Genomic DNA, 25,377 nt, shown 5'->3' on the forward strand with positions numbered 1-25,377 from the left:
ACTAGAAATGCCTGCCTGAAAAAGGTGGAGCTCTGCAAACTGCATAATGAAAGAGAGACCACACATCTGGGTTGGGGAGGTGAAGGGAAATCAGTGAGTTCCTGGCTGTAAAGCACCAAGCACTTGTAGCCATGACGGTTGAACATGGCCATAGGTGACCCAGGTTCAGTCTTACCTCAGCTGGGAAACTGATTGAGCTGGCTTGGACTCATGACTATTGTTTGGTGGCACCGAGCATCTTGGGATGGGTAGGAATGCTAACTCATAAGGTGTTAGCCTAATTGCTCGGTTATGAAATATTTGGGGAAATTAGCGTTCAATAACCGGCAGTGGGCATAACCTGGGATCATTTAACCAACGATTACGAGAGTCCAATCCGAGATTCAATAGGAAAGACGAAGGCAACTGGGTTCAGTTTAAAGGTTTTTACTTTGATCAATTAGTTATGTACACAAGCATACAGAAATCATAAAATCACGTTCATACAGAGTCTAAGAGCAAAAAGGAAGGAGGAGAGGGACAGTCGCCAATGTGGCAGGAGGTGATGACGGGCGATACGTTACCTGTCCTTTAGAGGAGATGTCCTAAATTCCGTAGACTAAAAACACTGGGTAAAAGGGGCAGAGTGGAGGGGCACCCAGGGAGGGGAGAGTGGGGGTGAGCTACGCAAAGCCCAACACACAGAGTAACAGCAAGGATGCCAAAGGAAGACCTAAGGTAACGTATGGATCTTGAGGACCCCAGTTATACTATTTTCCGAGGGGGAGGGTGATGAGATTACCCTCGCGGTTCCCAAGCTAAGTCAAAAGGTGACAAAAGGATTAACGACTGGCTGCCGGGGTGGGGAGATATGATAATTTAGTAGACTATACTATCTCCATTGGTTTGCGCAACCCTGGGGGGAATCAGGATGCTCTCACTGATGGGTTCTGCTGCTCATACACTGGTTGCACATCGCGACTTCCGGGAAGACATTCCTTTGCATAGCCGGAGGAATGGTGTTTATTTGTTTGTCTTAACGTCTCTTAATGCAGAGCTAATTAAGACGATCAGCTCAGGGGTGGGGGGGGGAGTGCTGCCGGTGTTTGTGTGCTGTCAGCTCCCTGCAATATGGTTTCCACTGGAACGGGGGCACTGCGAACGGTGGGCTCCCTCTGGTTCACTGGAGGGTTGACCTGGCCTCCGCTCCTTGACTGCCGGCTCACGGGATGACAGAGTGCTCCTTCCCAGGCAGCTTCTGGCTTGCCACTTGCTCTGGAGAGGTGGGGGCACGCATTGACTGGGGTTGCCATGACCAGTCCGGGATACAAGTAATCCATATCGTAACAAAGGAAACCCATCAACAGCATTTTTTAACCTTTTCTTTCATGCAGTTCAAGGTGGCATTCTCTTTTATGTTTTATTTAGGTTAGGATGAGGGAGAATGATTGGCCCAAGATCACCCAGCAACCTTCACAGTTTAGTGAGAATTTGAACCCAGATTTTCCTGACGTAATACTCTGAGCACTTCCCAACAGTGCTCTATAAAGCATTGAAAGTGTAAGAAATAGTGAACAATTAAATTAGAAATATTGCATGGTAAACTAGTCTCCATGATTTGGTGGACCTTCCAAAACATTCTTCAAAATTCTAAATTTAATGAATTATTTGTTTGCCAACTTATGGTGACCCTGTAGGCTTTTCAGGGCAAGGGACATTTAGAGGTGGTTTGTCATTGTCTGCCTCTGCATAGCAATGGTGTTCCTTGATGGTCTCCCACTAGAGTTTCCTGGTGGGTGGTTTCGGCGGGCTTTGCCTGCCAATCCTCCAAGCTGCTCAAGAGCGGGGATCGCATGCGTGCACGGCTGCACATGCATGCAACCACTCCAGCCCCACCCCTGCAGACGGAGGGAGGACTGGCAACCCTATCTCCCATCCAAATACTAATCAAGGCCAACCCCGCTTAGATTCTGATGAGATCGGACTAGCCTGGGCTATCCATGTGAGGGCAAATACACATGAAATATTTTTTTCTGGTGCTGAATACCTCTATTATTGCCCACCTTCTCCTCTGGTGGCATATATTTGAAAACTGTTGAGTAATAGCCCATCCGAATTTAACCATAGGCTTCCTAGAGTGAACCCTAGTCAACAGAGTAAAACTAAACAAGATGGAGGGAGAGGCATGCACATTTATACATAAATCTACCCATTCATGTCTAAAGCAGGGGATGGAGGGTGTATTCATAACAAAAATGGGGTCACAGGCAAAGGAGAACAATATCTTGCCACCTTCCTGGCTATCCCTGTGCTCCATTCCATTCAGTGCTCTCTTTCTAGCCTGGCTTTGATTCCAGTGTGAGCCAGGCTGAAAGAAACTGTTGAAAGCAATGGAATGCTATTAAGTCTCCAGCATGAAATCTCAGACACTGGAGTGTTAAGAATTATCTGTCTCAGAACAACATGGGCAGTATTATTTATATTACTTTCACCTTCATTCGGGCTTCCTGTCACTGAGGTGGGATGACCAGCTTATCATCGGGGCTGGGACAAATCTGTACACATCCCTGGCTGTGCAAAGATGGCCTTTGATTTGTGAAGTCTTTCAGGCGCAAAACAGCAGAGAATCCATCAGCTCCATAAATGGTGGGGAGTTGGGAGCACTAGTGGGAAGCTGGTCTTCTTAAAGCCCAGTTACTGCTGAATTGTAGAAAAATTACAATCAAGATATATTTGATCCTTTTATTCTTTCAGGTATGGCAGAGTACAGAAGGAATATGCTGTTGGAAGCAATGTGCAGTATCATCAATAGAAGAGCATATGTAGATGCAGTTAAAAATCAACTTTATTTTTCTTCTGGAGGAACAATAAGAGTAGACAGCCAGATTCTTGATTCACATTTATTTTAGAAGCATTCTGAAAACAAAACAGGATTAAGAATGCATTAGTGGTAGGTTCTAGTATAAGTTTTACAACATGATATCAGGTTCTAATGAGGGGTGAGATAAAAGTAAAGAATAAGTCTGGGCACAGAGGCAACAAATGACATGTTAAAACTTGTCTTCCCTCTCTTTTTTCTGTACCCCTTTTATTATGAAAAAATAAAAAAGATTATTTAAAAAAAGAATGCCGTTAAGGATTATTTTATAGCATGAAATATTTCAGAATATTTATTCAAATGATATTTTACTCTTGTACTCTTTTTATTTTAGAATTTGTGACATGAATATTTCTATGCTGCTTAATTTTGTTCTGATGGAATTCTTGTTTCTTGCTTGTAAAGTGCCTTTTTATGGTATAAAGTCAATGGGAATTGCTGTTTATAAATTAAAATGCTTCTCGGAGCACAAAAGAAAAGAATGCATTAGTGGTGTAGTTTGTTAATAATGCCATGAAAATGTACTTTGGTGTAAGCTGTATTGACCTCCATAAGTATGCATAGGAACTGAAATCAATAGAAATCAATTCATTCTAGTGTGTTGTTAGGCTCAGCAGCTTGTTTTTGTTTTTCCACCCCCAGCTTTCTTCCTCCATGGAACTCAAGATAGTCATCATTGAGCTGAGAGTGTCAAAATGTTTGTGGACCTTTGATTGAGACACCCATCTAGGACTGCAGGGAGCTTAGGGTCAGGTTTATCTGTAGGGATAGTTTCAGGCTTATTTCTCATGGGTATACCCTGAATTGCTCCCCCTTAAGGCTTGGCTTTCCAATAACTCAACAGGAGTCTGGTGAAAGTAAGGTCTTTAAACTATGAAAAGAGAGCAACATCTTACTGACTGACTTATTTAAACCCCACCTTTCCCCCCAGTGGGGACCCAAAGTGGCTTACATAGTTCTCTATCTTATCATCACTAAAACCCTGTGAGGTAGGTTAGGCTAGAGTGTGTGACTGGCCCAAGGCCACCCAGGAAACTTCCATGACAGAGTGGGGATTTGAACCTGGGTCTTCTAGATCTTCGTCCAACACTTTAACCACTACACCATGTTGGCTCATGGACATCTGCTGTTCATGATGGCATGTAATTAAAAATTAGTAAGGAACAGAGCATTTGAAGTATGACTTCAAAGAATTATATTGTGCATGTGCTGGGACATAAGACTTGGGCATTTCACTATAGGGAGGCGTCATTTACAAACTTGCAAGACACCCCTCCCCATTTGCAGGCAGGTTCTCAAGCATGGATTTAGCAATGTGTTGGGTTACATGTGCATATGCTTAAATATTCAAATATATTCATTTCAGTATCTGCCGTATCCTATCTCCCATATGGCTTGGATTCACACGCATATCACCCCATCCTGTGACTTTGCTTGCTTGTTAGTTTAGCAGCTAAATTATTTGTTGGGGCATCTGGTCACAGATTCTCGTCACTAGAAAGCAGTCACCCTATCTGTAGTAGATACTATTTTCTTCCAGATGTAGCAGTCCACGCTCAAAAAAGTCTCTGGCTTTGTGTGAATAGAAGCAGCAACTCTGCATGCTACTGCATGAAAGTCCATGGTTAGATGTTGCCCCATGCCAAAACCTTGCTGAAACAACATGGGTGTCCTACTGTTCAGTGCTCAAAGCTCATTGGAAGCATGGGCTAATTACAATAAAACTCCACAGTGTGTGCAGAGCTGGCAGTGGTTTGCAAAGTGGAAGGTTATGTTTCTGGCCCACCAGTTACAGAATCTTTTTGCCGTGAATAACTGTTGTACAGAAGGGGGTGTGTGGCCATTGTGTAATTGTCCTGAGGGCTGAGATAACAGAAATAATTTAATTGACACCATTCCGAAAGTGAGGATACGAGTGAAATTGATACCTGGATCATTATTAGGAAAGAAGCACCAGATAACATTAGGAATACTTGAATCAAAACAGCATCCTCTGTTACTACATTCTTCTGTGCTGATCCCTGGGTAGCCGCAGTCCTCTCTGGCACTCACTTGAACGGCGCATTGTTCCGAGGCTGTTAAAGACAGTGCGAATTAATATACTATGTAAAATTTGTTTGTGAATATTAGAGTCTGATTTTCAGAATTTTGTGCAGAACACTGGAATACTCTTTGGTTCTTGTGGGTTATCCGGGCTGTGTAACCGTGGTCTTGGTATTTTCTTTCCTGACGTTTCGCCAGCAGCTGTGGCAGGCATCTCAGAGGAGTAACACTGAAGGACAGTGTCTCTCAGTGTCAAGTGTGTAGGAAGAGTAATATATAGTCAGAAAGGGGTTGAGTTTGAGCTGAATCATTGTCCTGCCAAAAGTATCAAAGGTAATGTGCTAACCATTGTCCTGTAAGTATCAAGATAATGTGCTAATGAGGGTGTGGTATGTTAATATGGAACCATTGTATCCTGAAGTGATCTGTTAATGTGTGAAATCCAAAGCTAATCTGCATGGCTATTGTTGACTGTAGTCTTTGTTAGTCTGGAGATTTTCAGGACAGGAATACTCTATCCTACCAAGGCTCAGGGATATCTATATCTCCTGCTTCCAACTAATAGCAACTGAAGAAGGTATTGCTCTCTAGCAACTGATTTCAATAGACTGTGACATGCAAGATTCTGTGACATGCAATACTTTGGACCTTCTTGTACTTGAATGATATATATCATGCAATACACAACAACATGGAGAAGCAAAGGTAATCTTAGAAAACCAAGCCCACTTAGACTGTCAAGGGAACGTTCAAGAGAAAATGGCCATCTGCCTTTAATTCCTTTCCTTTATCCCGTAGAAGCTCCTTGATCCATTGATCTTGAGCAGCATATATCTAATGTTTGAGGGATATAAGGACTGAAACAAATCTTGCCACTGACAATGTAGCCTTGGGATCCCTGTCACCTAGTAAAAAAGGCATTATATCAGACACAGAGGCAGAGATTTATATGTTAAAAGGGGAGAGATATAATGTGATTGAAGTTCCTCATAAAAGCGGCATTCCAAGAGGGCATGAGCTAGTGAATCAATAGAGCCAGAAGAGCAAGGACAGGTCCTGTCTGGATATGGTATCTTCAAAATTCTGCCCTGCATAACCATAGAGGGGTTAGCATTCAGTCTAGCTAAACAGAAGGCTCTAGAAAGACAAGGAGTTGTCATGCCTTTAATTCCAGCCATTTCCACAACCACCGGCCATTTTTGAGTCATATCCTGCAGAGATGCCATCAAAGCACTCTAAAGAAAGTTACTCTTACTTCCGTGGTACTAAGCGCAAGTAACTCTCTTTGATTTGAAGCCGCTCAATTTTTTTGGGTGACCTTTAAAAAAAAAATGTGATGCCCGGCATAGATGAGGGTTTTTTTTTTTTTTTTTGCTTGTCAATCACAATATTAAAATGTCATTAATAATCTGGTGCTTAGTTGAGGCATTCTGGAGGTTTCTTTTTGAACGATCGTGAATCCTCGCTAGTGCTATTCCTAAGGAATTGCTGGCATGACTAGAAATGGGAAGTGGAGGTGTGTTCACTCTTCCTTCAGGAGACTCACAGATAGATTGTATTCATATTCAGGCTCTGACCACTTACTACAGTTGGAGATGGGAAGGAATTCTGTGCACCACGCTCCTCTGGGTTTGCAAAGGCTGATTGAAAGGGCAGGATCTGGAAGGGCTAGATGGATGGTAAGGAACTGGGTGAGAGAGCCTTGTGCTGCCTTTCAAATTCTCTGGCCTTCATCTCGCCCTAGTAGTGTGCATCAAAGTTGTTGTGTGCCAATAGTGGGAATAGGGATTGCATTGCATTCTATGGGTTGGATCCAAACAGTTTTCCCACTGAACAAAAAGGGAGGAAAGGGTCCCCTTTAACCAACAAAAATAATATGGGACAAAAACCATTGGAAATGGGAGGTGTAATGGGAGGTGTAACAAACAAGGGAAGTGGCTGAGACTGAGCCAAAAACAGGCTAAATCTAACCCTACATGTAATGGGGCACAATGTTATGTGCCTCATTATGCAGTACCCTGGTAACGAGATGCAAGTTCTTAGTAGCAAAAAAGTTGCCCAGAGCTGGCAGTGCCCACACACACACACACACACACACTCACCTACAAGGCCGGTGACTGGTGTGGGCTCTGCAGCAGTGACAACCTCATCAGCATACACCCCCTGCCCCGCTGCATGTTCCAAATGCAGGGAAGCAGTGGGGAAGAGACATAGCAGCACAGGAGACAATGGGCCCACCCAAGGCCCACAGAGACCCAAGGCAGGGTGGAAGAGGCGTCTGGAGTCCAAGTCACCCAGATGAGGCTGGAGAAATGGAGGCAGAGCACACCGCAGGGAACCAGCGGCAGGCAGCGGCAGGCCCCAAGGACAGCAGCCGCAGGAGGGTTGCCAGGTCCCCCTTCGCCACTGGTGGGAGGTTTTTGGGGCAGAGCCTGAGAAAGGTTTGGGGCGGGGAGGGATTCAATGCCATTTGTGCTGCCTTTCGAATTCCTGGGGGAGGCAGCCATCCCAGCAGACCCAGGGTCAGCAAACCCTGGGAGTACAGTTTGGAGACTGCAAGGGCAGAGTGGGGCAGTAGGGCTGGGAGGAGCCAAAGGGTTGGCGGAGGCAGACAAGGCTGACCTCCTATGGGTTGCACTGACCGGGTGAAGAGGTTTTTGAGGCTACGGGCCAGGCAGGGGTGTTGATGGAAGGAATTGGCAGCAGAACCTCCATTGCCCCAGAGCCACCATGAGCCCCAGGCAACGATTCCATCGCACACCCCCCCCCATTCAGACAAAATATTGTAACAAAACAAACTTCTTGGCTTCCTGATACCATGAACAGAATAATAATTGTTCACTAGGGGGGAAAACAGTAAATGAATTAGACAGGATTATTAAAGAACAGGTTTTACTTAATTTAATCTATGCAGATTGCACTAGGGTACGATGCAAAAAAATGAGCAAGCAGAATCAGAAGGACTCCACAGCCCAGGAACCTGGCCAGAACCCTGAAGGGCTCTGTGGACATTAAAGACCAGTGAGATACAAATTAGCTGAGAATGAGCCCTGCTGAATGAAGCAAGACATCCATCTCTCTTTTAAAAAGTACCTTAAAATATTTCTACTCGCCCCAAACAAAAATAGCAATGTCATAGCAACATAAAGATCCTTTTTTTTTTTTTATAATTTTTTTATTGATTTTTATAATAAATCCAAAAAAAAAGAAAAAAAAAATAATAGTAAAATAAAAAGACAAAAAATAATACAAACATAGATAGAGCGTACAATTCTGTTACACATACGTTGTTATACATATAGAAATATATATTACGCCCTACTTCAAAAATCCACCACCCACCACAGTGCCCATCACCAATGGACTTCCGATGGGGTGTAGTGACTAATAAAAGAAAATCACATTATTATACATTAATTAAAATCACGTTATACTATAATTCGTTAATTAAATTTTTAAAATCCGTTTTTGCCGATTTATCCCAATATGCAGCGGCCTTTGACCACATAATTTTAAATTCCTCCATGTCTTTACCATGTAAAGATGCTGTAATTTTGGCCATCCGCATATATAACCATAGTTTTTCTCTCCATTCTCTAATTGAAGGTTTAATCGTTTGCTTCCACTTTTTTGCAATTATAATTCTAGCTGCTGCAAAACTATATTGGCATATGACTCTATCAGCTTTATCCAATTCTCTATTTGGAATGCCCAATAAACAAAAAGCGGGATCTCGCTTGATTTTTACTTTAATAAGATTGTTAGTTTCATTCATAACTAATTGCCAAAATCTTCTAATTTTTTTACATAACCACCAACTATGCATAAACGTTCCTATATCAGTACCACACTTCCAACATAACGCTTTGTCATCTTTTTTCATTTTACTCAATAGAACTGGGGTTATATACCATCTATAAAACATTTTATATAAATTTTCCCTTATTTCATTCGAAATAGTAAACCTAAATTCATTTTTCCAAAGCTTTTCCCAAATTTCCAAATCAATATTATATCCTAGATCTCTCATCCATTTCAACATGACTGGTTTAATCCTTTCTTGTTCTAAGTTCAATTCTATAAGTACTTTATAAATCCTACCAATCAATCCTTTATTACCTTTCAATAATACTGTCTCAAAATTAGATTTGGTATGATTAAATCCCAATCTATTATCTTTAATAAAAACATCATTTAATTTATAATACATAAACCAGTCTTTTAATTGGAGTTCTTCACGTGTTTTCAATATCCATACCCCATCTCTATAGTCTATCAATTCTCTATAAATATCACAGTCCAAATTTAAATGTGCACCTCTTCGCATAAAAGCTTCTATAGGATTTATCCAACCGGGAGTTTTACTTTCTAAAGCATCTTTATATTTATTCCATACATATAATAAATTTTTCCTAATAATATGAAAATAAAATTCCTTATTCACTTTCTGCTTCTCATACCATAAATAAGCATGCCACCCAAATCGTAGCTTATATCCTTCTAATTCTAATAACTTTGGATTCTCCAAGAGAATCCAATCTTTAATCCAGGTGAAACATGCCGCTTGGTAATACATTTTTAAATCCGGTAATCCCAGTCCTCCCGTCTCCCTTAATTCTATTAAGTTATTATATGCAATCCTGTGTCTCTCTTTACCCCAAAGAAATCTCAGAATATCTTTTTTCCATTCCTCAAATGTCTGTACGCCTGCCACTATTGGTAAATTTTGAAACAAAAAAAGCATCTTGGGCAATAACATCATTTTAATTACTGATATTCTTCCCCAGAGTGATAAAGGAATCTTTTCCCAACTTATCAAATCTTTTTTTAATTGTTGCCATTGTTTCACATAATTATCCTGAAATAAATTAAGATTATTATTTGATAACCATATTCCTAAATATTTAACTTTATGTTCAATATTGAGTCCCGACTTTTTGGTCAATGTTTGTTGCTGTGAGAGAGTCATATTTTTAACCAAAATTTTTGTTTTTGCCTTGTTAATTTTAAAACCTGAAAGCTTTCCATAAACCTCCAGTATTTTGTTCCATTTGTCAAACTGTTCATTCGGGTCAATCAAAAAACATACTAAATCGTCCGCATAAGCTTTAAGTTTATAATGATTTCTCCCTATTCTTACCCCTACTACATCATTAGATTTTCTAAGATTATTCAATAAAACCTCTAGTACTAAAATAAAAAGTAAAGGGGAAAGAGGACAACCCTGTCTCGTTCCCCTTTGAATTTGAATCTTTGGTGATAAAGATCCATTCATAATCAAATTAGCTGTTTGATGTGTATATATACTTTTTATGGCAGTTTTAAAACTATCACCAAAACCCATATATTCTAATACCTTAATCATAAACTGCCCATTAAGGATCTTTATGTTAACCTTAATCATAAACTGCCAATTAACATAAAGATCCTTAATGGGGAAGGAAACGGGAGATGTGAAAAATCCAGTATCTGAAGGTTCGCTTGGGATTTCAGTCAGGGTTTAGCTGCATCCAGCTTTGCAGATAGAGCAGAAACATACGAGCCATGCAAGGCAATTGAGCCACAAGGCGCTCTGCTTAGACCGGGGCTTAAATATCCTGAAGAAGAAGAAGCCCCAACTGTTCATGGGCTTCATCCCGTCAGGGCTTGTTTGAGCCTCAATTCTGCAAAGAGTGTGATCTGACTCTGTTAGGGTTGCCAGGTCCCTCTTCGCAACCAATGGGAGATTTTGGGGGCGGGGCCTGAGGAGGGCGGGGTTTGGGGAGGGGAGGGACTTCAATGCCATAGAGTCCAATTGCCAAAGCGGCCATTTTTCTCCAGGTGATCTGATCTCTATCGGCTGGAGATCTGTTGAATTAGCAGGAGATCTCCTGTTACTACCTGGCAGTTGGCAACCCTAGACTCTGTTGCTAAAGCATGGGTTACCAGCTTGGTGCTTTGTTGTTGGGCTGCCTCCACATGTCTCTGCTGCTCTCTCCTCAGGCTGGGAGAGAAACTGGAGAACTGGTGGTTGGGCCCTAGGGTTGCCAACTTCCAGGTGGTAGCTGGAGATCTCCCGCTATTACAACTGATCTCCAGCCGACAGAGATCAGTTCCCCTGGAGAAAATGGCTGCTTTGGCCATTGGACTCCATGGCATGGATGTCCCTCCCCTTCCCAAACCCCACCCTCCTAAGGCTCCAGCCCCAAAACCTCCCACCAATGGCAAAGAGGAGCCTGGCAACCCTATTTGGCCCACAAGGCAGGAGGCTCGCGGCCTCAGGGGCCGACAACGTCCTCTGCAACTGAGGCCCCATTGAACAAAGCAAGGCTGCATCACCCAAAAAGGTGGCGCAGCCTCATTGCAGCTCAAGGTGGCATTCCCCGGGTGAACGGGGTTAGGAAGCTGCCCAAAGGCAGCTCTGCCCCTGGGAATGTCCTGGGACTGCCGCTCCCATGCCGGTGTGAGCACTCTCTTCCGGGATTAGTTCCTGGAGCAGCTGTGCTGGCGGTAGGGGCTGCCAGAGCTCTTTGGCTCCCGGACACTGGCATGTTTGCCCCTGCGCCGGCGTAGGTGCCACGTTATTCCGTGATAAAGTGGCGCCTATGCCAGCACAAGGTCACGCTGGCTCCTAAGGAGATTTCCCCCCGCCCTTCAGGATTGCAGCCTTAATTTTGTTTTCCCTGAAAGCCAAAACCAACACACACATTATCATATCTATGAAAGTTGAAGGCTTAGAAGCAGGCATTCTTTTCCGGCTGGGGATTTTTTCTTTTTAAAAATGTTTAAATTTTTATTTCTTAAACATAAACAATCATATTATTACAATTTATATGGAGCTTACTTTTTAAAATTACCTTTTAGCAGTTCACTTCTTTAAATTACATTACTCTATATTCTCAATATATCTTCAAATCTAATAACATATTTATTATAAAACATACGTTGCCTAAGGCTGCAATCCTGAAGAGGCGAGCGAAGCTCCTTAGGAGCTGGCGTAACACCGCACCAGCGTAAGTGCCCCTTTAAGTTGGGATAAGGGGCACTTACGCCATCCTGGGGGCAAACACGCCAGCATCGGGGAGTTGCGGAGCTGTGCCGGTGCCCACCGCCAGCACAGCCACTCCAGCAGGGAATTCTCTGAACAGAAAGCCTGTGCCGGCTTGGGGGGCATTCCTGGGGGTGGAGCTGCCTTTAGCAGCTTCCTAGCCCCTTTTGCCCCAGGAACACCCCCTCACGCTGCAGCATTGCTATGCCACCTTTTTTTTGGTAGTGTAGCCTCTCTGTTTTCTATGTGGGCATTTTCCTTCTTTTATATTTTAAATTCCTTTTATTTTTTTCTGCGACTCTTCAGGGATGGGCTGTAAATCTTTCTTCTTCTATTTTCAGCTATATAATTTTAAAAAGACCTTCCATTTTCTCTGAAATTTTGAAACTGTTCTATTATGTATAAAGGATGTTAATTTTGCCATATAGAGTTAACTTATTCAGCCATCCATTCAAATTTGGGTATTTCTCTGCCTTCCATTTTGCTGCATATTACCTATTTTCACTTTGAAGGTGGATTTTATTGTGTGAGCTGGCAAAATCCACTTGCAAACGCTTGTTAAGGTGCACTGAAAGTTGATAGAAAGTGCATTATTTGGGCTGTGTGAAAGTGCCCGTTACGTAATCTCAAAATAAAGATTATAAAATGATACATATTGCCAGACACCTGGAGATGCATGTGGGACATGTGCCAGCATGCTGACCAAGGCATCTGCATACTGGGACACCTTTGCCTCCTTTTCACAGTTTCCCTTCAGTGAAAAACATGTGAAAAACAGGTGTAACCACATGAAATTCACATGAAGCTGCCCTTATGCTGAATCGGACTCTTGGTCCATCAAAGTCAGTATTGTCTACTCAGACCCGCAGCGGCTCTCCAGGGTCTCAGGGAGGGGTCTTTCCCACCACCTACTTGCCTGGTACCTTTAACTGGACAGGCCGGGGATTGAACCTGGGACCTTCTGCATGCCGAGCCACAGCCCCTCCCCATTCGTTTCGTATTAGTTTTGTAGTAGTCAAGCCCCCTCTTGGAAACACACCTTAACATGCTGAGGGTTGTTCTGTATGTCAGCGAAGCTGAGAGCAATACTGTAAGAGTTTAGGCTAAACTCCTAGCAGAGTCACTCATGCAGAATGGTCGCAGTTGAGACACCAGACTAAGATGCAGCCACCCCCTTCCGGAACCAATGGCCACATCAGTAGAAGAGAACTGGCAATTCCCGTGGTGATGGGGTGGAGGAATCCTTGAAGAGTAGCTACTGGGCAGCAGCAGTAATGAAAGATGATAATTAACTAAGGATCTTTTGTAAACAATGGCAGTGCCACTTCAGCTAACACTGGTTAGTACTGTGAAGAAGAAGGCAATGGTAAGCCACTTCTGATCATCTCTTATTTCGATAACCCTATGATGAGATTGTTCAAAATGAAAAAATGATGGGACATTTGGGAGGTCATTAATTCATAGGGTTGCCATAAACCAGAAGGGATTTGATGGCACTTCACACACACACACAAAACTAGTCAAGAAGAATGAAATAGTTCCACTCACATAGTTTGGTATATCCATTTGCCAGGCTGCTGAGTCCTAAAATCAGGACAGCAGCCCATAACAAGAACCTCTTGTGCTCCATGGCGACTTGCAGTTCTCTGTTCTGAAACGTTGTTTTAAAATTGTGAGGTCTAGATGGAAGATCTGTTTCTAATGATTTTTATATACTTTTTATACTCACCTGTTTGTTCAGTTATTTCTGGATTATATTTAACTAGGGAGGACTATTTTTGTGTCATAACTCCACCTTTGTTTTGATTTTGATTGAAATATGTATATATCCCAGGTAAATTATCACATAGCAGATGGTTGGCGGGTCTATTTATCTTAGTGGGAGGATTCTGTAAGCAAAGGTGGGCTCATTCTTCCCTTGTGAATCATTCAAGCCAACCTTAAATTAATCCATATTCTGTGCAGCTGTTGTGTCAATCACTCTGCCTAGAAATTAATTCAGAAGAAATTGATCCATCAAATTATTTTGCCAAGTGAAGGAAGACTAGTATGTGACCACTCTGCGACCCATAGAAATGGGCAATAGTGCCACTCAGTCAATAAAAATGTTGAAGGTTGAAAGGATCTTATTTGTGTAGGTGATTAGAAGAAAGTTCAGAAGAAGGCAATCTTGCCCACCACTATCACAACACCTCTTACACTCCTCTGGAGATTTATCTCTGCTACATATTCCTCAGATAGAAGTTTGCTTGGGTGTGACTCTGCGCCATGACGAATGTGAACTTGGAACTTTTCCTATCAGGTATGCTACACTGTGAATGATTAATTCGTTCAGCACTGTGCTACACTTCTTTCTTCCTGGTAATGCTGGCTATAATTGTTGTTTGGACCAAAGCAGTGTGCGGTCTACTGTCTTTTCTCCATTAAGATGTTCACTCAAGTCAAATAAGAGCACTATTCATTTTTTTGCTCACACTACAAAAAATCTTTGTCACCCTAGCTCAACACCTCACACTGAATTTGGCTATTCTTCAGCACTTGGTCTTTTTACCTTGTCCTTTGTAAAAGGCTCTCCTCCCCTCCCCTCTCTTGAGAAGGCCCTGGCATTGGAGTTGCTGTTTGCTTCTGAGTGCTCTGGAATCAGTGTGCTGATTGTTTCTTTACTTGAGTGTTTATTGTTGTGTGAAAATCATTTTCCATCAATTTTTATCAATCGGGTTAGTTGTTTAGCTTTTATAAATTATACTCCATCTTTCAAGGAGCACAAAGTTTCTTCCACAATGAAATTTATCAACACAAGAATAACAATTGCAGCATTTCAGCAATAAAAATTACAAACTAGAAATGCTGCCCTGCCAAACAAACTCTGTTTCAAACAACTGTAGCTAAATGCCTTCTGTATTAAAATTTTCACAAGCCCATCTAAAGGCCAACAGAGATGTACTCTCTGGTCAGTTGTTCCATACTAGTTCCATGATTGCAGGATGATGCAAGGGAGGGAACAGTTGGGTTCATGCCAGGAGACACAGTCCTTCAACTATTTAGATCCCAGGTTATGAAGGGCTTTACAACTAAGTACTAGCACCTTAAATTGAACCCAGAAGCTTACAATAGCATGGCTCAGCATAGGCACATTAGTTGAGTCTACAATAGGATTGTATATATCAATAAACTTGAACCGAAAATAAACCCGAAATTAGCTGTTGCAGCAATATTCGGTTTTTTATTTTACCGAATACCATAATCTGGGAATCTCCCCGAAGCTGAATAGGCGATCAAATCAATTTTAGGATAGCTTCAAGGGACTCTCCTTGCATGAACCCCAAAGTTTGGTTAAGATTGGGTCATGGGGTCTGATTTTATGGGGTCCCAAAGGGGTTGCCCCCCTCCTCAATAGAGAAGCAGTTTACAATGCTTCTCTATGGAGGAGGGGGTTGACCCCTTTGAGACCCTATAAAATTGGACCCCCTGCCCCAAACTTTACCAAACTTTGGGGTTCATGCAAGGAGAGTCCCTTGAAGCTACTCTGAAAATGTGGTGACTCTATCTCAAACCCTCCCCCCCTGGAGAATTTTAAAAGTACTTACTTTTCATAGTCAGTCATGGCTGCTTGCTTCCTCACCCAAGAATCATGGGGAAAGTTATGCACTGTGCACAATTACTTTTTCAGCTGTTCCCTTTTGGTAACAGCTCGATGCATCAAACAAATTACCCACATATTTAAAAAATAATCACATTTAAGTTCACCAAATTGGAGTATATTTTGTTATCTCCATGTGAAGTGCACTTTCCCATATATATGTTCTACACCTGATACCCTTTACAAACTCGGAAGCAGAACTTGCTGCTTTCCAGAGAAAAGAAAACAGCTGACGAAAGACCAAGAAAGGTGAAGCCAACCCCATCATTTTCTTTGGCTTTTTATTGCTTTTTATTGCTCTGGCAAAGTGTTGAGTAGTAGAAAAAAGAAAGGGAAGTGACAATTTACATCTGTTGCTTAAATGGTTTAATAAGCTTTAGTCTTTTGCAGGGTTTCAACTGGTGCCCCTGTTGTCAGGCTACAACGGATCAAGACGCAATGCTTTGTGAACAACTTCATGTAGATACGTGGCTCTAGCTTGATTTAGCGTTGTGTAACACCTTGTCAGGCTTCTGGAAAACATTTTATAGCAGACATTCTAGATGGAGAAATGGAAAGAATGCAATTAGCAGCAACATTTGATTTCATTTTTCACTAGGGTTGCCAGGTCCCTCTTCGCCACCAGCGGGAGGTTTTTGGGGCGGAGCCTGAGGAGGGCAGGGTTTGGGGAGGGGAGGGACTTCAATGCCATAGAGTTCAATTGCCAAAGTGGCCATTTTTCTCCAAGTGATCTGATCTCTATCGACTGGAGATCAGTTGTATTAGCAGGAGATCTCCTGCTACTACCTGGCAGTTGGCAACCCTATTTCTCACCCAAAGAACTTTCTAAATATCCCATTTCAAACTATGCAGTAATCACAAATATAATTTGCAATTGAAAACGAAAGTCCGAGAGAGAACTTACGGCAGTTTTGTAGCGGCCACCAAAACTGGCAGCCCCAAGGCACCTGTGCCTATCTCCCTGGTAAGATCCAGGAATACAAAACCTGTGATCACTTTGTGACTTCCCTCCATTCCCTCCACTTCATTGGCTGCAGCATGTAAGGGTGGGGAAATTTGCAACACAATGATGTCACATTCTGCATTTTGTTTACTAAACATGGCAAGACGAGTAGAGGAGGAGCCTGCAGCTGCTGCTTTTGACATATCTAGTTTTAGTGTGAGATGTAGGTTTTTTTAAGCTTACATTGAGATGGGGTTCATCAGAAGAATCCTAGAAGAATACAAGAGCCTTGAAGTCTCCATTAAAGCATCCTGACTAATGTGATAATGTCAGACCGGTAGGTAATGGACTATTTTGCTTATTGCAAGAAACCTAGATTTACTGCCAAGGGCTACTTTCACACAGAGGTTTATGTTTGCTTTGGTTATCAAATGACTTCCTTTGGGGAGCATCCACATGACAGCATGCTCTCATAGGGTTGCCAACCTCCAGGTGGTGGCTGGAGATTTCCTGCTATTACAACTGATCTCCAGGCAACAGAGATCGGTTCCCCTGGAGAAAATGGCCACTTTGGCAATTGGACTCTATGGCATTGAAGTCCCTCTCCTCTCCAAACTCTGCCCTCAAAATCTCCAGGTATTTCCCATCCCGGAGCTGGCAACCCTATGCTCTCATCATGCTCCAGTTATCCTTTCCCCATCCTCAGTATACTCTTTCACAAACCTGCTTTTGTCTGTTCTTTTTGGGAAAGATTGCAATCCCAACATGTTACCAGGTAGAGCCTGACCAGAAGGATAAAGCAGCCTAGATTGTCCCATTTGGGTGCTCCTACCTGCATAATTGGTTTCCTTGTTCACCTTTAGAGGTGGAGTTTATGCATATACATTTGCAGCAGCCGAGTTGAACTCTTAAAGATACAGGCCCCTTCGCCATGTTATGACCTGGCAACCCTAGTTCATGCTTTGCTAATATATGGGATCAAGACCTCAGGTATGATTTCTTCTTTACAACAGAAGTATGTATAAATAAGCCAACCACATGCTGCTTACATTTATATGGCCTTTGTCTTGTCCCACATCACAAAGTCACTGCATAACACAAAGGCTTGTAACTTCTTTAGCTCAATTTGGGGCTCATCTTATGAAGTTCCAAGGTGTAATTTGTAGAATATTTTAGGCTCTTGTTGCAAACAACTCACTTCATCTAATTATGTGCAGGTAATCAGCTAAGGGACATTGATGAAACACTGAAGCCCCGAAGTAAATCACAGATGAGGATACTAACCATCAGCAAAATCCGGTTTAAAGCACCAGGGGACACCCATCACGTTCGAATCGAAGCAACAGTTCTTCTGACTGCATTCTATTTCACCAATGCCTGGGTAGCCACAGTTTTCTCGCGACTTTGCTGGGACGCTACATACTCCTTCAGCTATTTAAAACAAAGCACAACACAACAGCTGTTTTTGGTGAGGCAACAGATAACAAATCAAATAACTGTGGCTATTGAATCTTTTCATAATAATCCTGCTAATTAGTTCAACAAAAGCAATCTGAGTTGCAATAACATAGCATTGAAATGGTTTTTGTTCATTCACTGCCAAAGTAATAAGTGGCATTCTGATCATTTATTGTTTGAAATGGCAAGTGGTGTCATGAAACCCCTGTGTACAACCCTGCATGGTCTTGTTAGATTCTCAAAAAGATCTGCTTCTTTTTTTAATGGTGAATTTCTAGCCCTTACGGCTGCATTGAAATTTTTTGAACTGGAGAAGGTTGTGCAACATTGGCTTACAGCAGGCAGGCAAATAGGGAAAAGATTTCAACATTTCCTCTCAGGATCCGATAGAAATGGCTTTTAATTTTGAACATTTGTGCTTTTACCTTTTAAAAATTAGCAGGTGGGATTTTTCCTGGAATAAAGATGGGAAGTTTTATCTGCTAAATTAAAACTTTCCCTATCTTCTTACTCACATTAATCTGCAACTAGTTTTTTCCCCATGACAATTGCAAGACAGCTTCAAGTGCAATATACTTTGCAATGACGGAGGAAAGAGTTCTCTTCCCTCCCTCTAGGGTTGCCAGGTCCCTCTTCCCCACTGGTGGGAGGTTTTGGGGGCGGAGCCTGAGGAGGGTGGTTTTTGAGGAGGGGAGGGACTTCAATGCCACAGAGTCCAATTGTCAAAGCGGCCATTTTCTCCAGGTGATCTCTGTCAGCTGGAGATCAGTTGCAATAGCAGGAGATCTCCAGCTAGTACCTGGAGGTTGGCAACCCTACCTACCTCCTTTCTCGCCCCCTTCAGCATGAAACCTGACGGTCACATATGGAGAACTACTTCATATGTATAATGTAAACAGTACAGCCTACTCCTTAGGTTATACTGGGTACGACCACAACACCAAATCCAAATTCAAGCCGAACCTAAAAGTACTAAATTTCAGTTTGCAGACACACACTTTTACCCCACTACATGCTTTCCTTTGTAATATTATATAGTAAAGTATACAGCATATTCCTCATTTTTAATTTAAAAATAAAACAAATTTAAAATAAACAATAATAACAATTGTAATTAAAATTTTGATAACTTCTCCGAAAGAGAGAGCATTATTTCTAGTTGTGATAATGGTGTCTCATAGAGTGTCTCAGGAACCTGAAAATGTGTGGGTCGCTTCTACTTGGGAGTTGCAGATTGGGCCTCCAGTTTCACCTGGCCCCTGCAAACCTGCTCCCTTCCTAATTATTCTAAGGCTTCACCCACACAGCACAGGATATTCCTGATCGTTGCCCTGTAGTAGTCATTTGCAACTGGATTTTTTCTGCTGTGGATAAGCAATCCAGTTATGAACTGTTGCTATTGTGCAATTTCTAGTGAGGTGTGAACGCAGACTCTTTGTCACAGTCCTTCTTTTTTGTCATCCCACTTCAAAACTATGTAAATGCAGACATTTCTAAATTGCTGGCCAGTAATGTCCTGTAATCCTTCCAGGTCTAGCAAAAAATAGCACTCTTCCTTTTTAGTACTGAAATTTGCAGTGCCGTCCTAAGCAGAGTTACATCCTTCTAAGCCCATTGACTTCAATGGACTTAGAAGTGTGGAACTGTGCTTAGGATGGCACTGTGAATGTAGTCTAGCTGATGTTACTTGATATTCCACAGTATACAAGGCACCAAAAATAACACACACACACACAAACAAATCCCAGACAACTAAAAACCTGCACTTACGCAGCAAGGCATTGCTGAGTCCTACAATCAGGACAATGGTGAAAACCCAGAGCATTTTCTTTTCCATTGCAGTCTTCAGTACTCAGCCTCTTGGGAAGACTGTGAACCTGTGGGTTTAAAACCTCCCAAGACAGTTTTGCTTTATATGGTTTTCTTTGTGTTCATTTCAAAGAACATTTGCCTAAGGTGGTACTTTTGGGCAGTCCAATCTCTTTATCACTTTTTGATTAAAATTAACACATTGAGCAATGAATTGACTAATCTTTCTTGATTAAAAAAAAGCTGACTCAGATATTGAGTCCCATAGTGAATATACTTCAGAGTGCTCTAGAGAGGTGTGTTCAAGTCTGCACCTGAAACCAAGTTCCCTTTTGTCAGGGCCACACTCAGTAAAAGAAAAATGGCCACTCTAGCCACAGCATTTTCATATTCTCATAGTTCACTCAACCATAGTTCACTCAACTATGATAGTACAACCCTCCACCCTCCCAAGGATTCAGATACTAACCAGTAGTTGGAATAAACACCTGCACCTTTCACAAAGCAACCCGGTCTCCACAGATAGCTCACTGGGGAAAGGCCCCCCGTGTAAATGGGAGGCATGAGTATGATTCCCAGCGAACTCAGACAGGTTCCAGTCATTGTAATGAGTGTCCAGAAGATCAAAATCCAAACGAGGCAAGGATCACCCCAAGATTATAATTTTCCTTATTTATCAAGAAACTTTAAGAAGCATCTTGGCTTCCTTTGCCCTTTCCTAATCTGTAATGACAGCTGTTGTTTGAGGAATCTTACTTAAATTCCTGGAAACTCCTGTTTTCAAGGCCAACAACTGATATCTCTCTTACATTCTCTGCCTCTCTCCGCAGTAGGGCTGTTGATTCGGTTTGGCCTGAACTGAAAATCAGCCAAATTTCCCTTGATTCGGTGGTTTTTAGTTCGGGACGAACCGAACTCAAAAATGGCAGGAAAAGGGGGGGCCGAATTCAGCGAGTTCGGAATTCACGAATAAATCCGGCCAATTCGGGGCCGTCAGTAAGCAGCATTCTCCTCCCCCGGCCAATTGGTGGCCAAGCTGGGTCTTCTTCTAGCCAATCAGTCAGGATTGAGTACTGGAGGAATCAGCTGATGTGCGGCCCGGCTGGGGAGAGAGAGAGAGAGGGAAATCCTTGTGTGTGTGTGCGGGGGTGCTTGTGCACATTCGCTCCTTTCCGTGGCTGCAGGGGGCGCATTTTTTGGGGTACAAACCCCAAACTTTCAGGGGATATTCAGACAAGCCTTCTTAAGAGACCACCCAAGTTTTGTAAACATTGGGTCAGGGGGTCCCGAGATATGGGCTCCCCCCTTTTTCTTTCCATGGCTGCAGGGGGCGCATTTTTGGGTGTGCCGACTAGGGCTGTCAATTCGGTTCGGCCCAAACTGAAAATCAGCCGAATTTCCCTTGATTTGGCGGTTTTTAGTTCGGGAGGAACCGAACTCAAAACTGGCGGGCAACCGGGGGGGGCCGAATTCAGCGAGTTCGGCAGTTCGCGAATAAATTCGGCCAATTCGGGGCCGTCAGTAAGCAGCATAACCTTCAGTAAGCAGCATTCTCCTCCCGCGGCCAATCGGTGGCCAAGCTGGGTCTTCTTCTGGCCAATCAGTCAGGATTGAGTACTGGAGGAATCAGCTGATGTGCGGCCGGCCGGGGAAAGAGATAGAGAGAGGGAAATCCTCATGTGTGTGTGAGGGGGTGCTTGTGCACATTCGCTCCTTTCCGTGGCTGCAGGGGGCGCATTTTTTGGGGTACAGACCCCAAACTTTCAGGGGATATTCATACAAGTTTTCTTAAGAGACCACCCAAGTTTTGTAAACATTGGGTCAGGGGGTCCCGAGATATGGGCTCCCCCCCTTTTTCTTTCCATGGCTGCAGAGGGCGCATTTTTGGGTGTGCCGACCCCAAACTTTCAGCGGAGCATCAGACAAGGCTTCTTAAGATACCCCCCACGTTTTGTAAACATTGGGTCAGGGGGTCCCGAGATATGGGCTCCAGCCCTTTTTCCTCTCCCCCCTTTTCCATTTTCGTGGCTGCAGGGGGCGCTTTTTTGGGGGTGCAGGCCCCAAACTTTTATCATAGCTTCAGACAATCCCTCTTAAGAGACCACCCAAGTTTTGTAAAGAGGGGTTCAGTGGGGGCTGAAATATCGGCTCCCCCCTTTTCTCTTTCCGTGGCTTCAGGGGGCGCATTTTTGGGTGTGCCGACCCCAAACTTTCAGTGGAGCATCAGACAAGGCTTTTTAAGAGACCACCCAAGTTTTGTAAACATTGGGTCAGGGGCCCCCGAGATATGGGCTTTCCCCTTTTCCCTGTTGGGATGAATGGATCACCCTCGAGAGATGCATACATATGGATCTTATATGGGATACAAATGGAATCATATTGGATTACCCAGCCTCCCAGCCCCTCCTGCTGGAACAGAAGACAGCCACAGTAAGACCCCTTTGGGGGCTTTAATCTATAATTTTTCTTTTCTGTGTGTGTGGGGGGGGGAACGCAGAGTCTGTGTGTGTGTGTGGGGAGGGAGCAGTTTCTGTGGGTGGGGGGGAAGCCAAAGGGGGCTTTTGCCGGTTCTGCCTGGGGTGTGTGTTCCCCCTCCAGTCTCTCTCTCCCTGGTTTGAGGGGGGGCTTCATTTTTATTCTTCAGGTTTTTCCTCATTCATAAGATCAGTTAGGTTATTTTGATGCTTGCTCAAAACTGGTTTTCAAATGGTGACTTAAAGAATGCATCTGCCTGGTCCCAAGTCCAATGCAAAAGGAGAAATTCCACCCCCTCCTGCTCATTATGCATAGCTAGCTGCCTCTGTCCCTTTCCATGGTATGCAAACTCCCAGGTGTCAGGTGTTGCTTTGCACTGTTGCAAAGGTGTTGCATTGCGTGCTTGTGTTGCTTTGCAGTTGTATTGTTTTGCAAAATTCTTCACACCTGCCCCGCCCTTTGCATGTTTGCAAAGGTGTTGCTTTTCAGTTGTGTTGCTTTGCAAAGTTCTTAGCACCTGCCCCGCCCTTGCTCTCATCAGATGTTTGTCGGGGCTGGGAGCTTTGTGCTTGGGCGGCAAGCTCTGCCCAGAGATGCACATTAAGGGTGGGGGGACCCCTTTCGGGGCCCATATCTCAGCCCCCCCTGACCCAATCTTTACAAAACTTGTGGAGTCTGGCAAGAAGGGTCCTTTGAAGCTCCTCTGAAAGTTTGGGACCTCTACCCCCAAAAATGCCCCCCCAGAGCAGCGGAAAGGCACGGTTGTGTTTTTAATGGCTTTATTCGGCCAAATTTTTTTCCCAAACTTTGAATTCCCGCCGAATTGCACGGACCCGAAGTGGGGGAGTTCAGACTTCGGCATATCCCGAAGTCCCCCAGGACCATCCTCAACACCAACCCTGAGACCACCTCTGTGAGCTCTGTCAGGGAGATGGAGGAGCAGCAGGAGGAGCAGTACACCAACACAATCTCAATCCCATCACTCAGTCCGAACACTAGGTGCACAGACTGAAATGTCCTAAGGGCAACGTGCTAGGGGAATTGAGTTGCTATGCACTAAAATGACTAAAACGGGCCGAATTCAGCCGAATCCGAACTATACCGAATTTTTTTTAATTCAACAGCCCTACTCCGCAGTTTTCCTTTCTTTTCTCTTTCTTCTTCATTGGCCAGCCTGGGAAGGTGACCAGCCTCCTCCACCAGACTACCTTCAGCATCATTTTCTCTGTTGCCATCTCTTCCATACTGGCCAAAACAATCACGATGGTGGTGAGCCTTCATGACCACAAAGCCAGGAAATACAATGAGGAAATGACTGGGGAAGATCCCGGCAAACTCCATAACCCATTTCCTTTTCTGGCCTTTCAAGTAGGAATCTGTGCTATCTGGCTAGTAATCTCTCCCTTCTTCCCAGACTCTGACCTATACTCGCTGAAGGGTCTGTCACCACGTTTTATACAGCCTTCCTGGCTGCTGACTGTTTTACAGTAACTTTTCTGGCCAGGAAACTGCCTGGTTCATTCAGTGAAGCCAAGCTGGTCACCTTCAGTATGCTGGTCTTCTGCAGCCATTTGGATGTTCTTCATGCCCTCTTACCTGAACAACAAGGGGAAATACATGGCAGCTGGGCAAGTCTTCTCCATTTTGGTCTCCAGTGCTGGTTTGCTGGATTGTATTTTCCTTCCCAAATGTTATACCATTCTTCTGGGGCCCAATCTGAACACAAAGGAGCATCTAATGATGCAAAACAAAGAAAATATGTTATTCTAAGGGGCATTGTTGTTCTAAGAACATGAGGGAAAGTCTCCCCCCCACCAGTCATTTCAATTTTTCAAAGTCACTAAAAAACATATAGCCGGCTAACTTGCTGGTTTTAGACTGTAGCTTATATATTAGCTGTCATTACTGAAGGCATAAATACATTGACTTAAGAAAAGTTGACTTCCCTTTGATATCATTGATGAGAGATGGCACCATGATTAATAGCTTGTGGTGTAGGGGGAGAACATGCAGGTTAGAGGAAGGGACAGCAGACTTTTGTGAGCTGTTGCACTTTCTAGCTCTTTTTTCCTGCCAGGATGTTGCTGGTGACCATATAGACAACCTGCCTTGCTTTAAAATCTTGATGCTAAAGGCCAGGTCAATCATAGGAAAAACAGCAGGCATCCAGGGTTTAACCATGGATGAGAGGGCATGTATCATTGCTACTTGGTTGGGGAGGAAAAGGGGTTAAGCTCTCCAAACTCTGCTCCTTGTGATACTTGGTGATGCATAAGCATAGGCCAGTAGCGTTTCCATCCTCCAGGTGGGGCCTGGAGTTTCCCCAGAATTATAACTGCTTTCCAGACTACAGAGATTAGTTGCCCTGGAGGAAATGACAGCTTCAGAAGGCAGACTCTAAGGAATCACATATCCGCTGAGCTCTCTCCCCTCCCCAAACTCCTCCCTCCCCAGGTTCTGCCCCCAAATATCCAGAAAGATTCCAAAATGGAGTTTGCAACCCTATTAAGGCCGGGAAGGCAGGGAAGTGGTGTCATTTTAGTGCATAGCAACTCAATTCTCCTAGCATGTTGCCCTTAGGACATTTCAGGTTTTGAGTCTGTGCACCTAGTGTTCGGACTGAGTGATGGGATTGAGATTGTGTTGGTGTACTGCTCCTCCTGCTGCTCATCCATCTCCCTGACAGAGCTCACAGAGGTGGTCTCAGGGTTGGTGTTGAGGATGGTCCTGGGGGACTTCAGCATTCATGCCAAGGCTGCCTTGCCAGGAGTGGCTCAGTACTTCATGGCCTCCATGACAGCCATGGGCCTGTCTCAGGTAATAACTGGTCCCACACATTGTACATGTCGCACTCTAGTATTTTGTTCTGGGCATGAAGAAGGTGATCTAAAGGTGGTGGAACTGGTGACAGTTCCTTTGTCAGATGCAGATCACTATCTGCTTGGGCTTAGACTTATGGGGATACTAAGACTCTGAAGGAGTAGGTAAGGTAAGGGCAAGCACCAAGTCATTACTGACCAATGGGGTGACGTCACATCCCAACGTTTACTAGGCAGACTTTATTTTACGGGGTGGTTTGCCAGTGCCTTCCCCAGTCATCTTCCATTTACCCCCAGCAAGCTGGG

General features: G+C 43.6%; 1 protein-coding gene across 1 annotated transcript; it reads right to left on the reverse strand.

The window, feature by feature from the left end:
• Positions 1-2,831: 2,831 nt before the first annotated feature.
• Positions 2,832-19,805, reverse strand: LOC130485126 (trefoil factor 3-like). The gene is made up of 4 exons (XM_056858238.1): positions 19,739-19,805; positions 17,795-17,941; positions 4,786-4,932; positions 2,832-2,895 (listed from the first exon to the last, which is right to left on the reverse strand). The coding sequence occupies exons 1-4, from the start codon at positions 19,803-19,805 to the stop codon at positions 2,885-2,887; spliced, it is 372 nt and encodes a 123-aa protein (XP_056714216.1). The 3' UTR covers positions 2,832-2,884.
• Between the last annotated feature and the right edge of the window lie 5,572 nt (positions 19,806-25,377).

Source organism: Euleptes europaea, chromosome 12 (assembly GCF_029931775.1).
Source record: "Euleptes europaea isolate rEulEur1 chromosome 12, rEulEur1.hap1, whole genome shotgun sequence".
NCBI lineage: Eukaryota > Metazoa > Chordata > Lepidosauria > Squamata > Sphaerodactylidae > Euleptes > Euleptes europaea.

Coding starts and splice junctions, on each gene's coding strand:
- LOC130485126 (XM_056858238.1), bottom strand. CDS start 19,805: ATGGAAAAGAAAATGCTCTGGGTTTTCACCATTGTCCTGATTGTAGGA. Junction 17,942..19,738: donor ACTCAGCAATGCCTTGCTGC/GTAAGTGCAGGT, acceptor TGTTTTAAATAG/CTGAAGGAGTATGTAGCGTC. Junction 4,933..17,794: donor TAAACCGGATTTTGCTGATG/GTTAGTATCCTC, acceptor TGTCTTTAACAG/CCTCGGAACAATGCGCCGTT.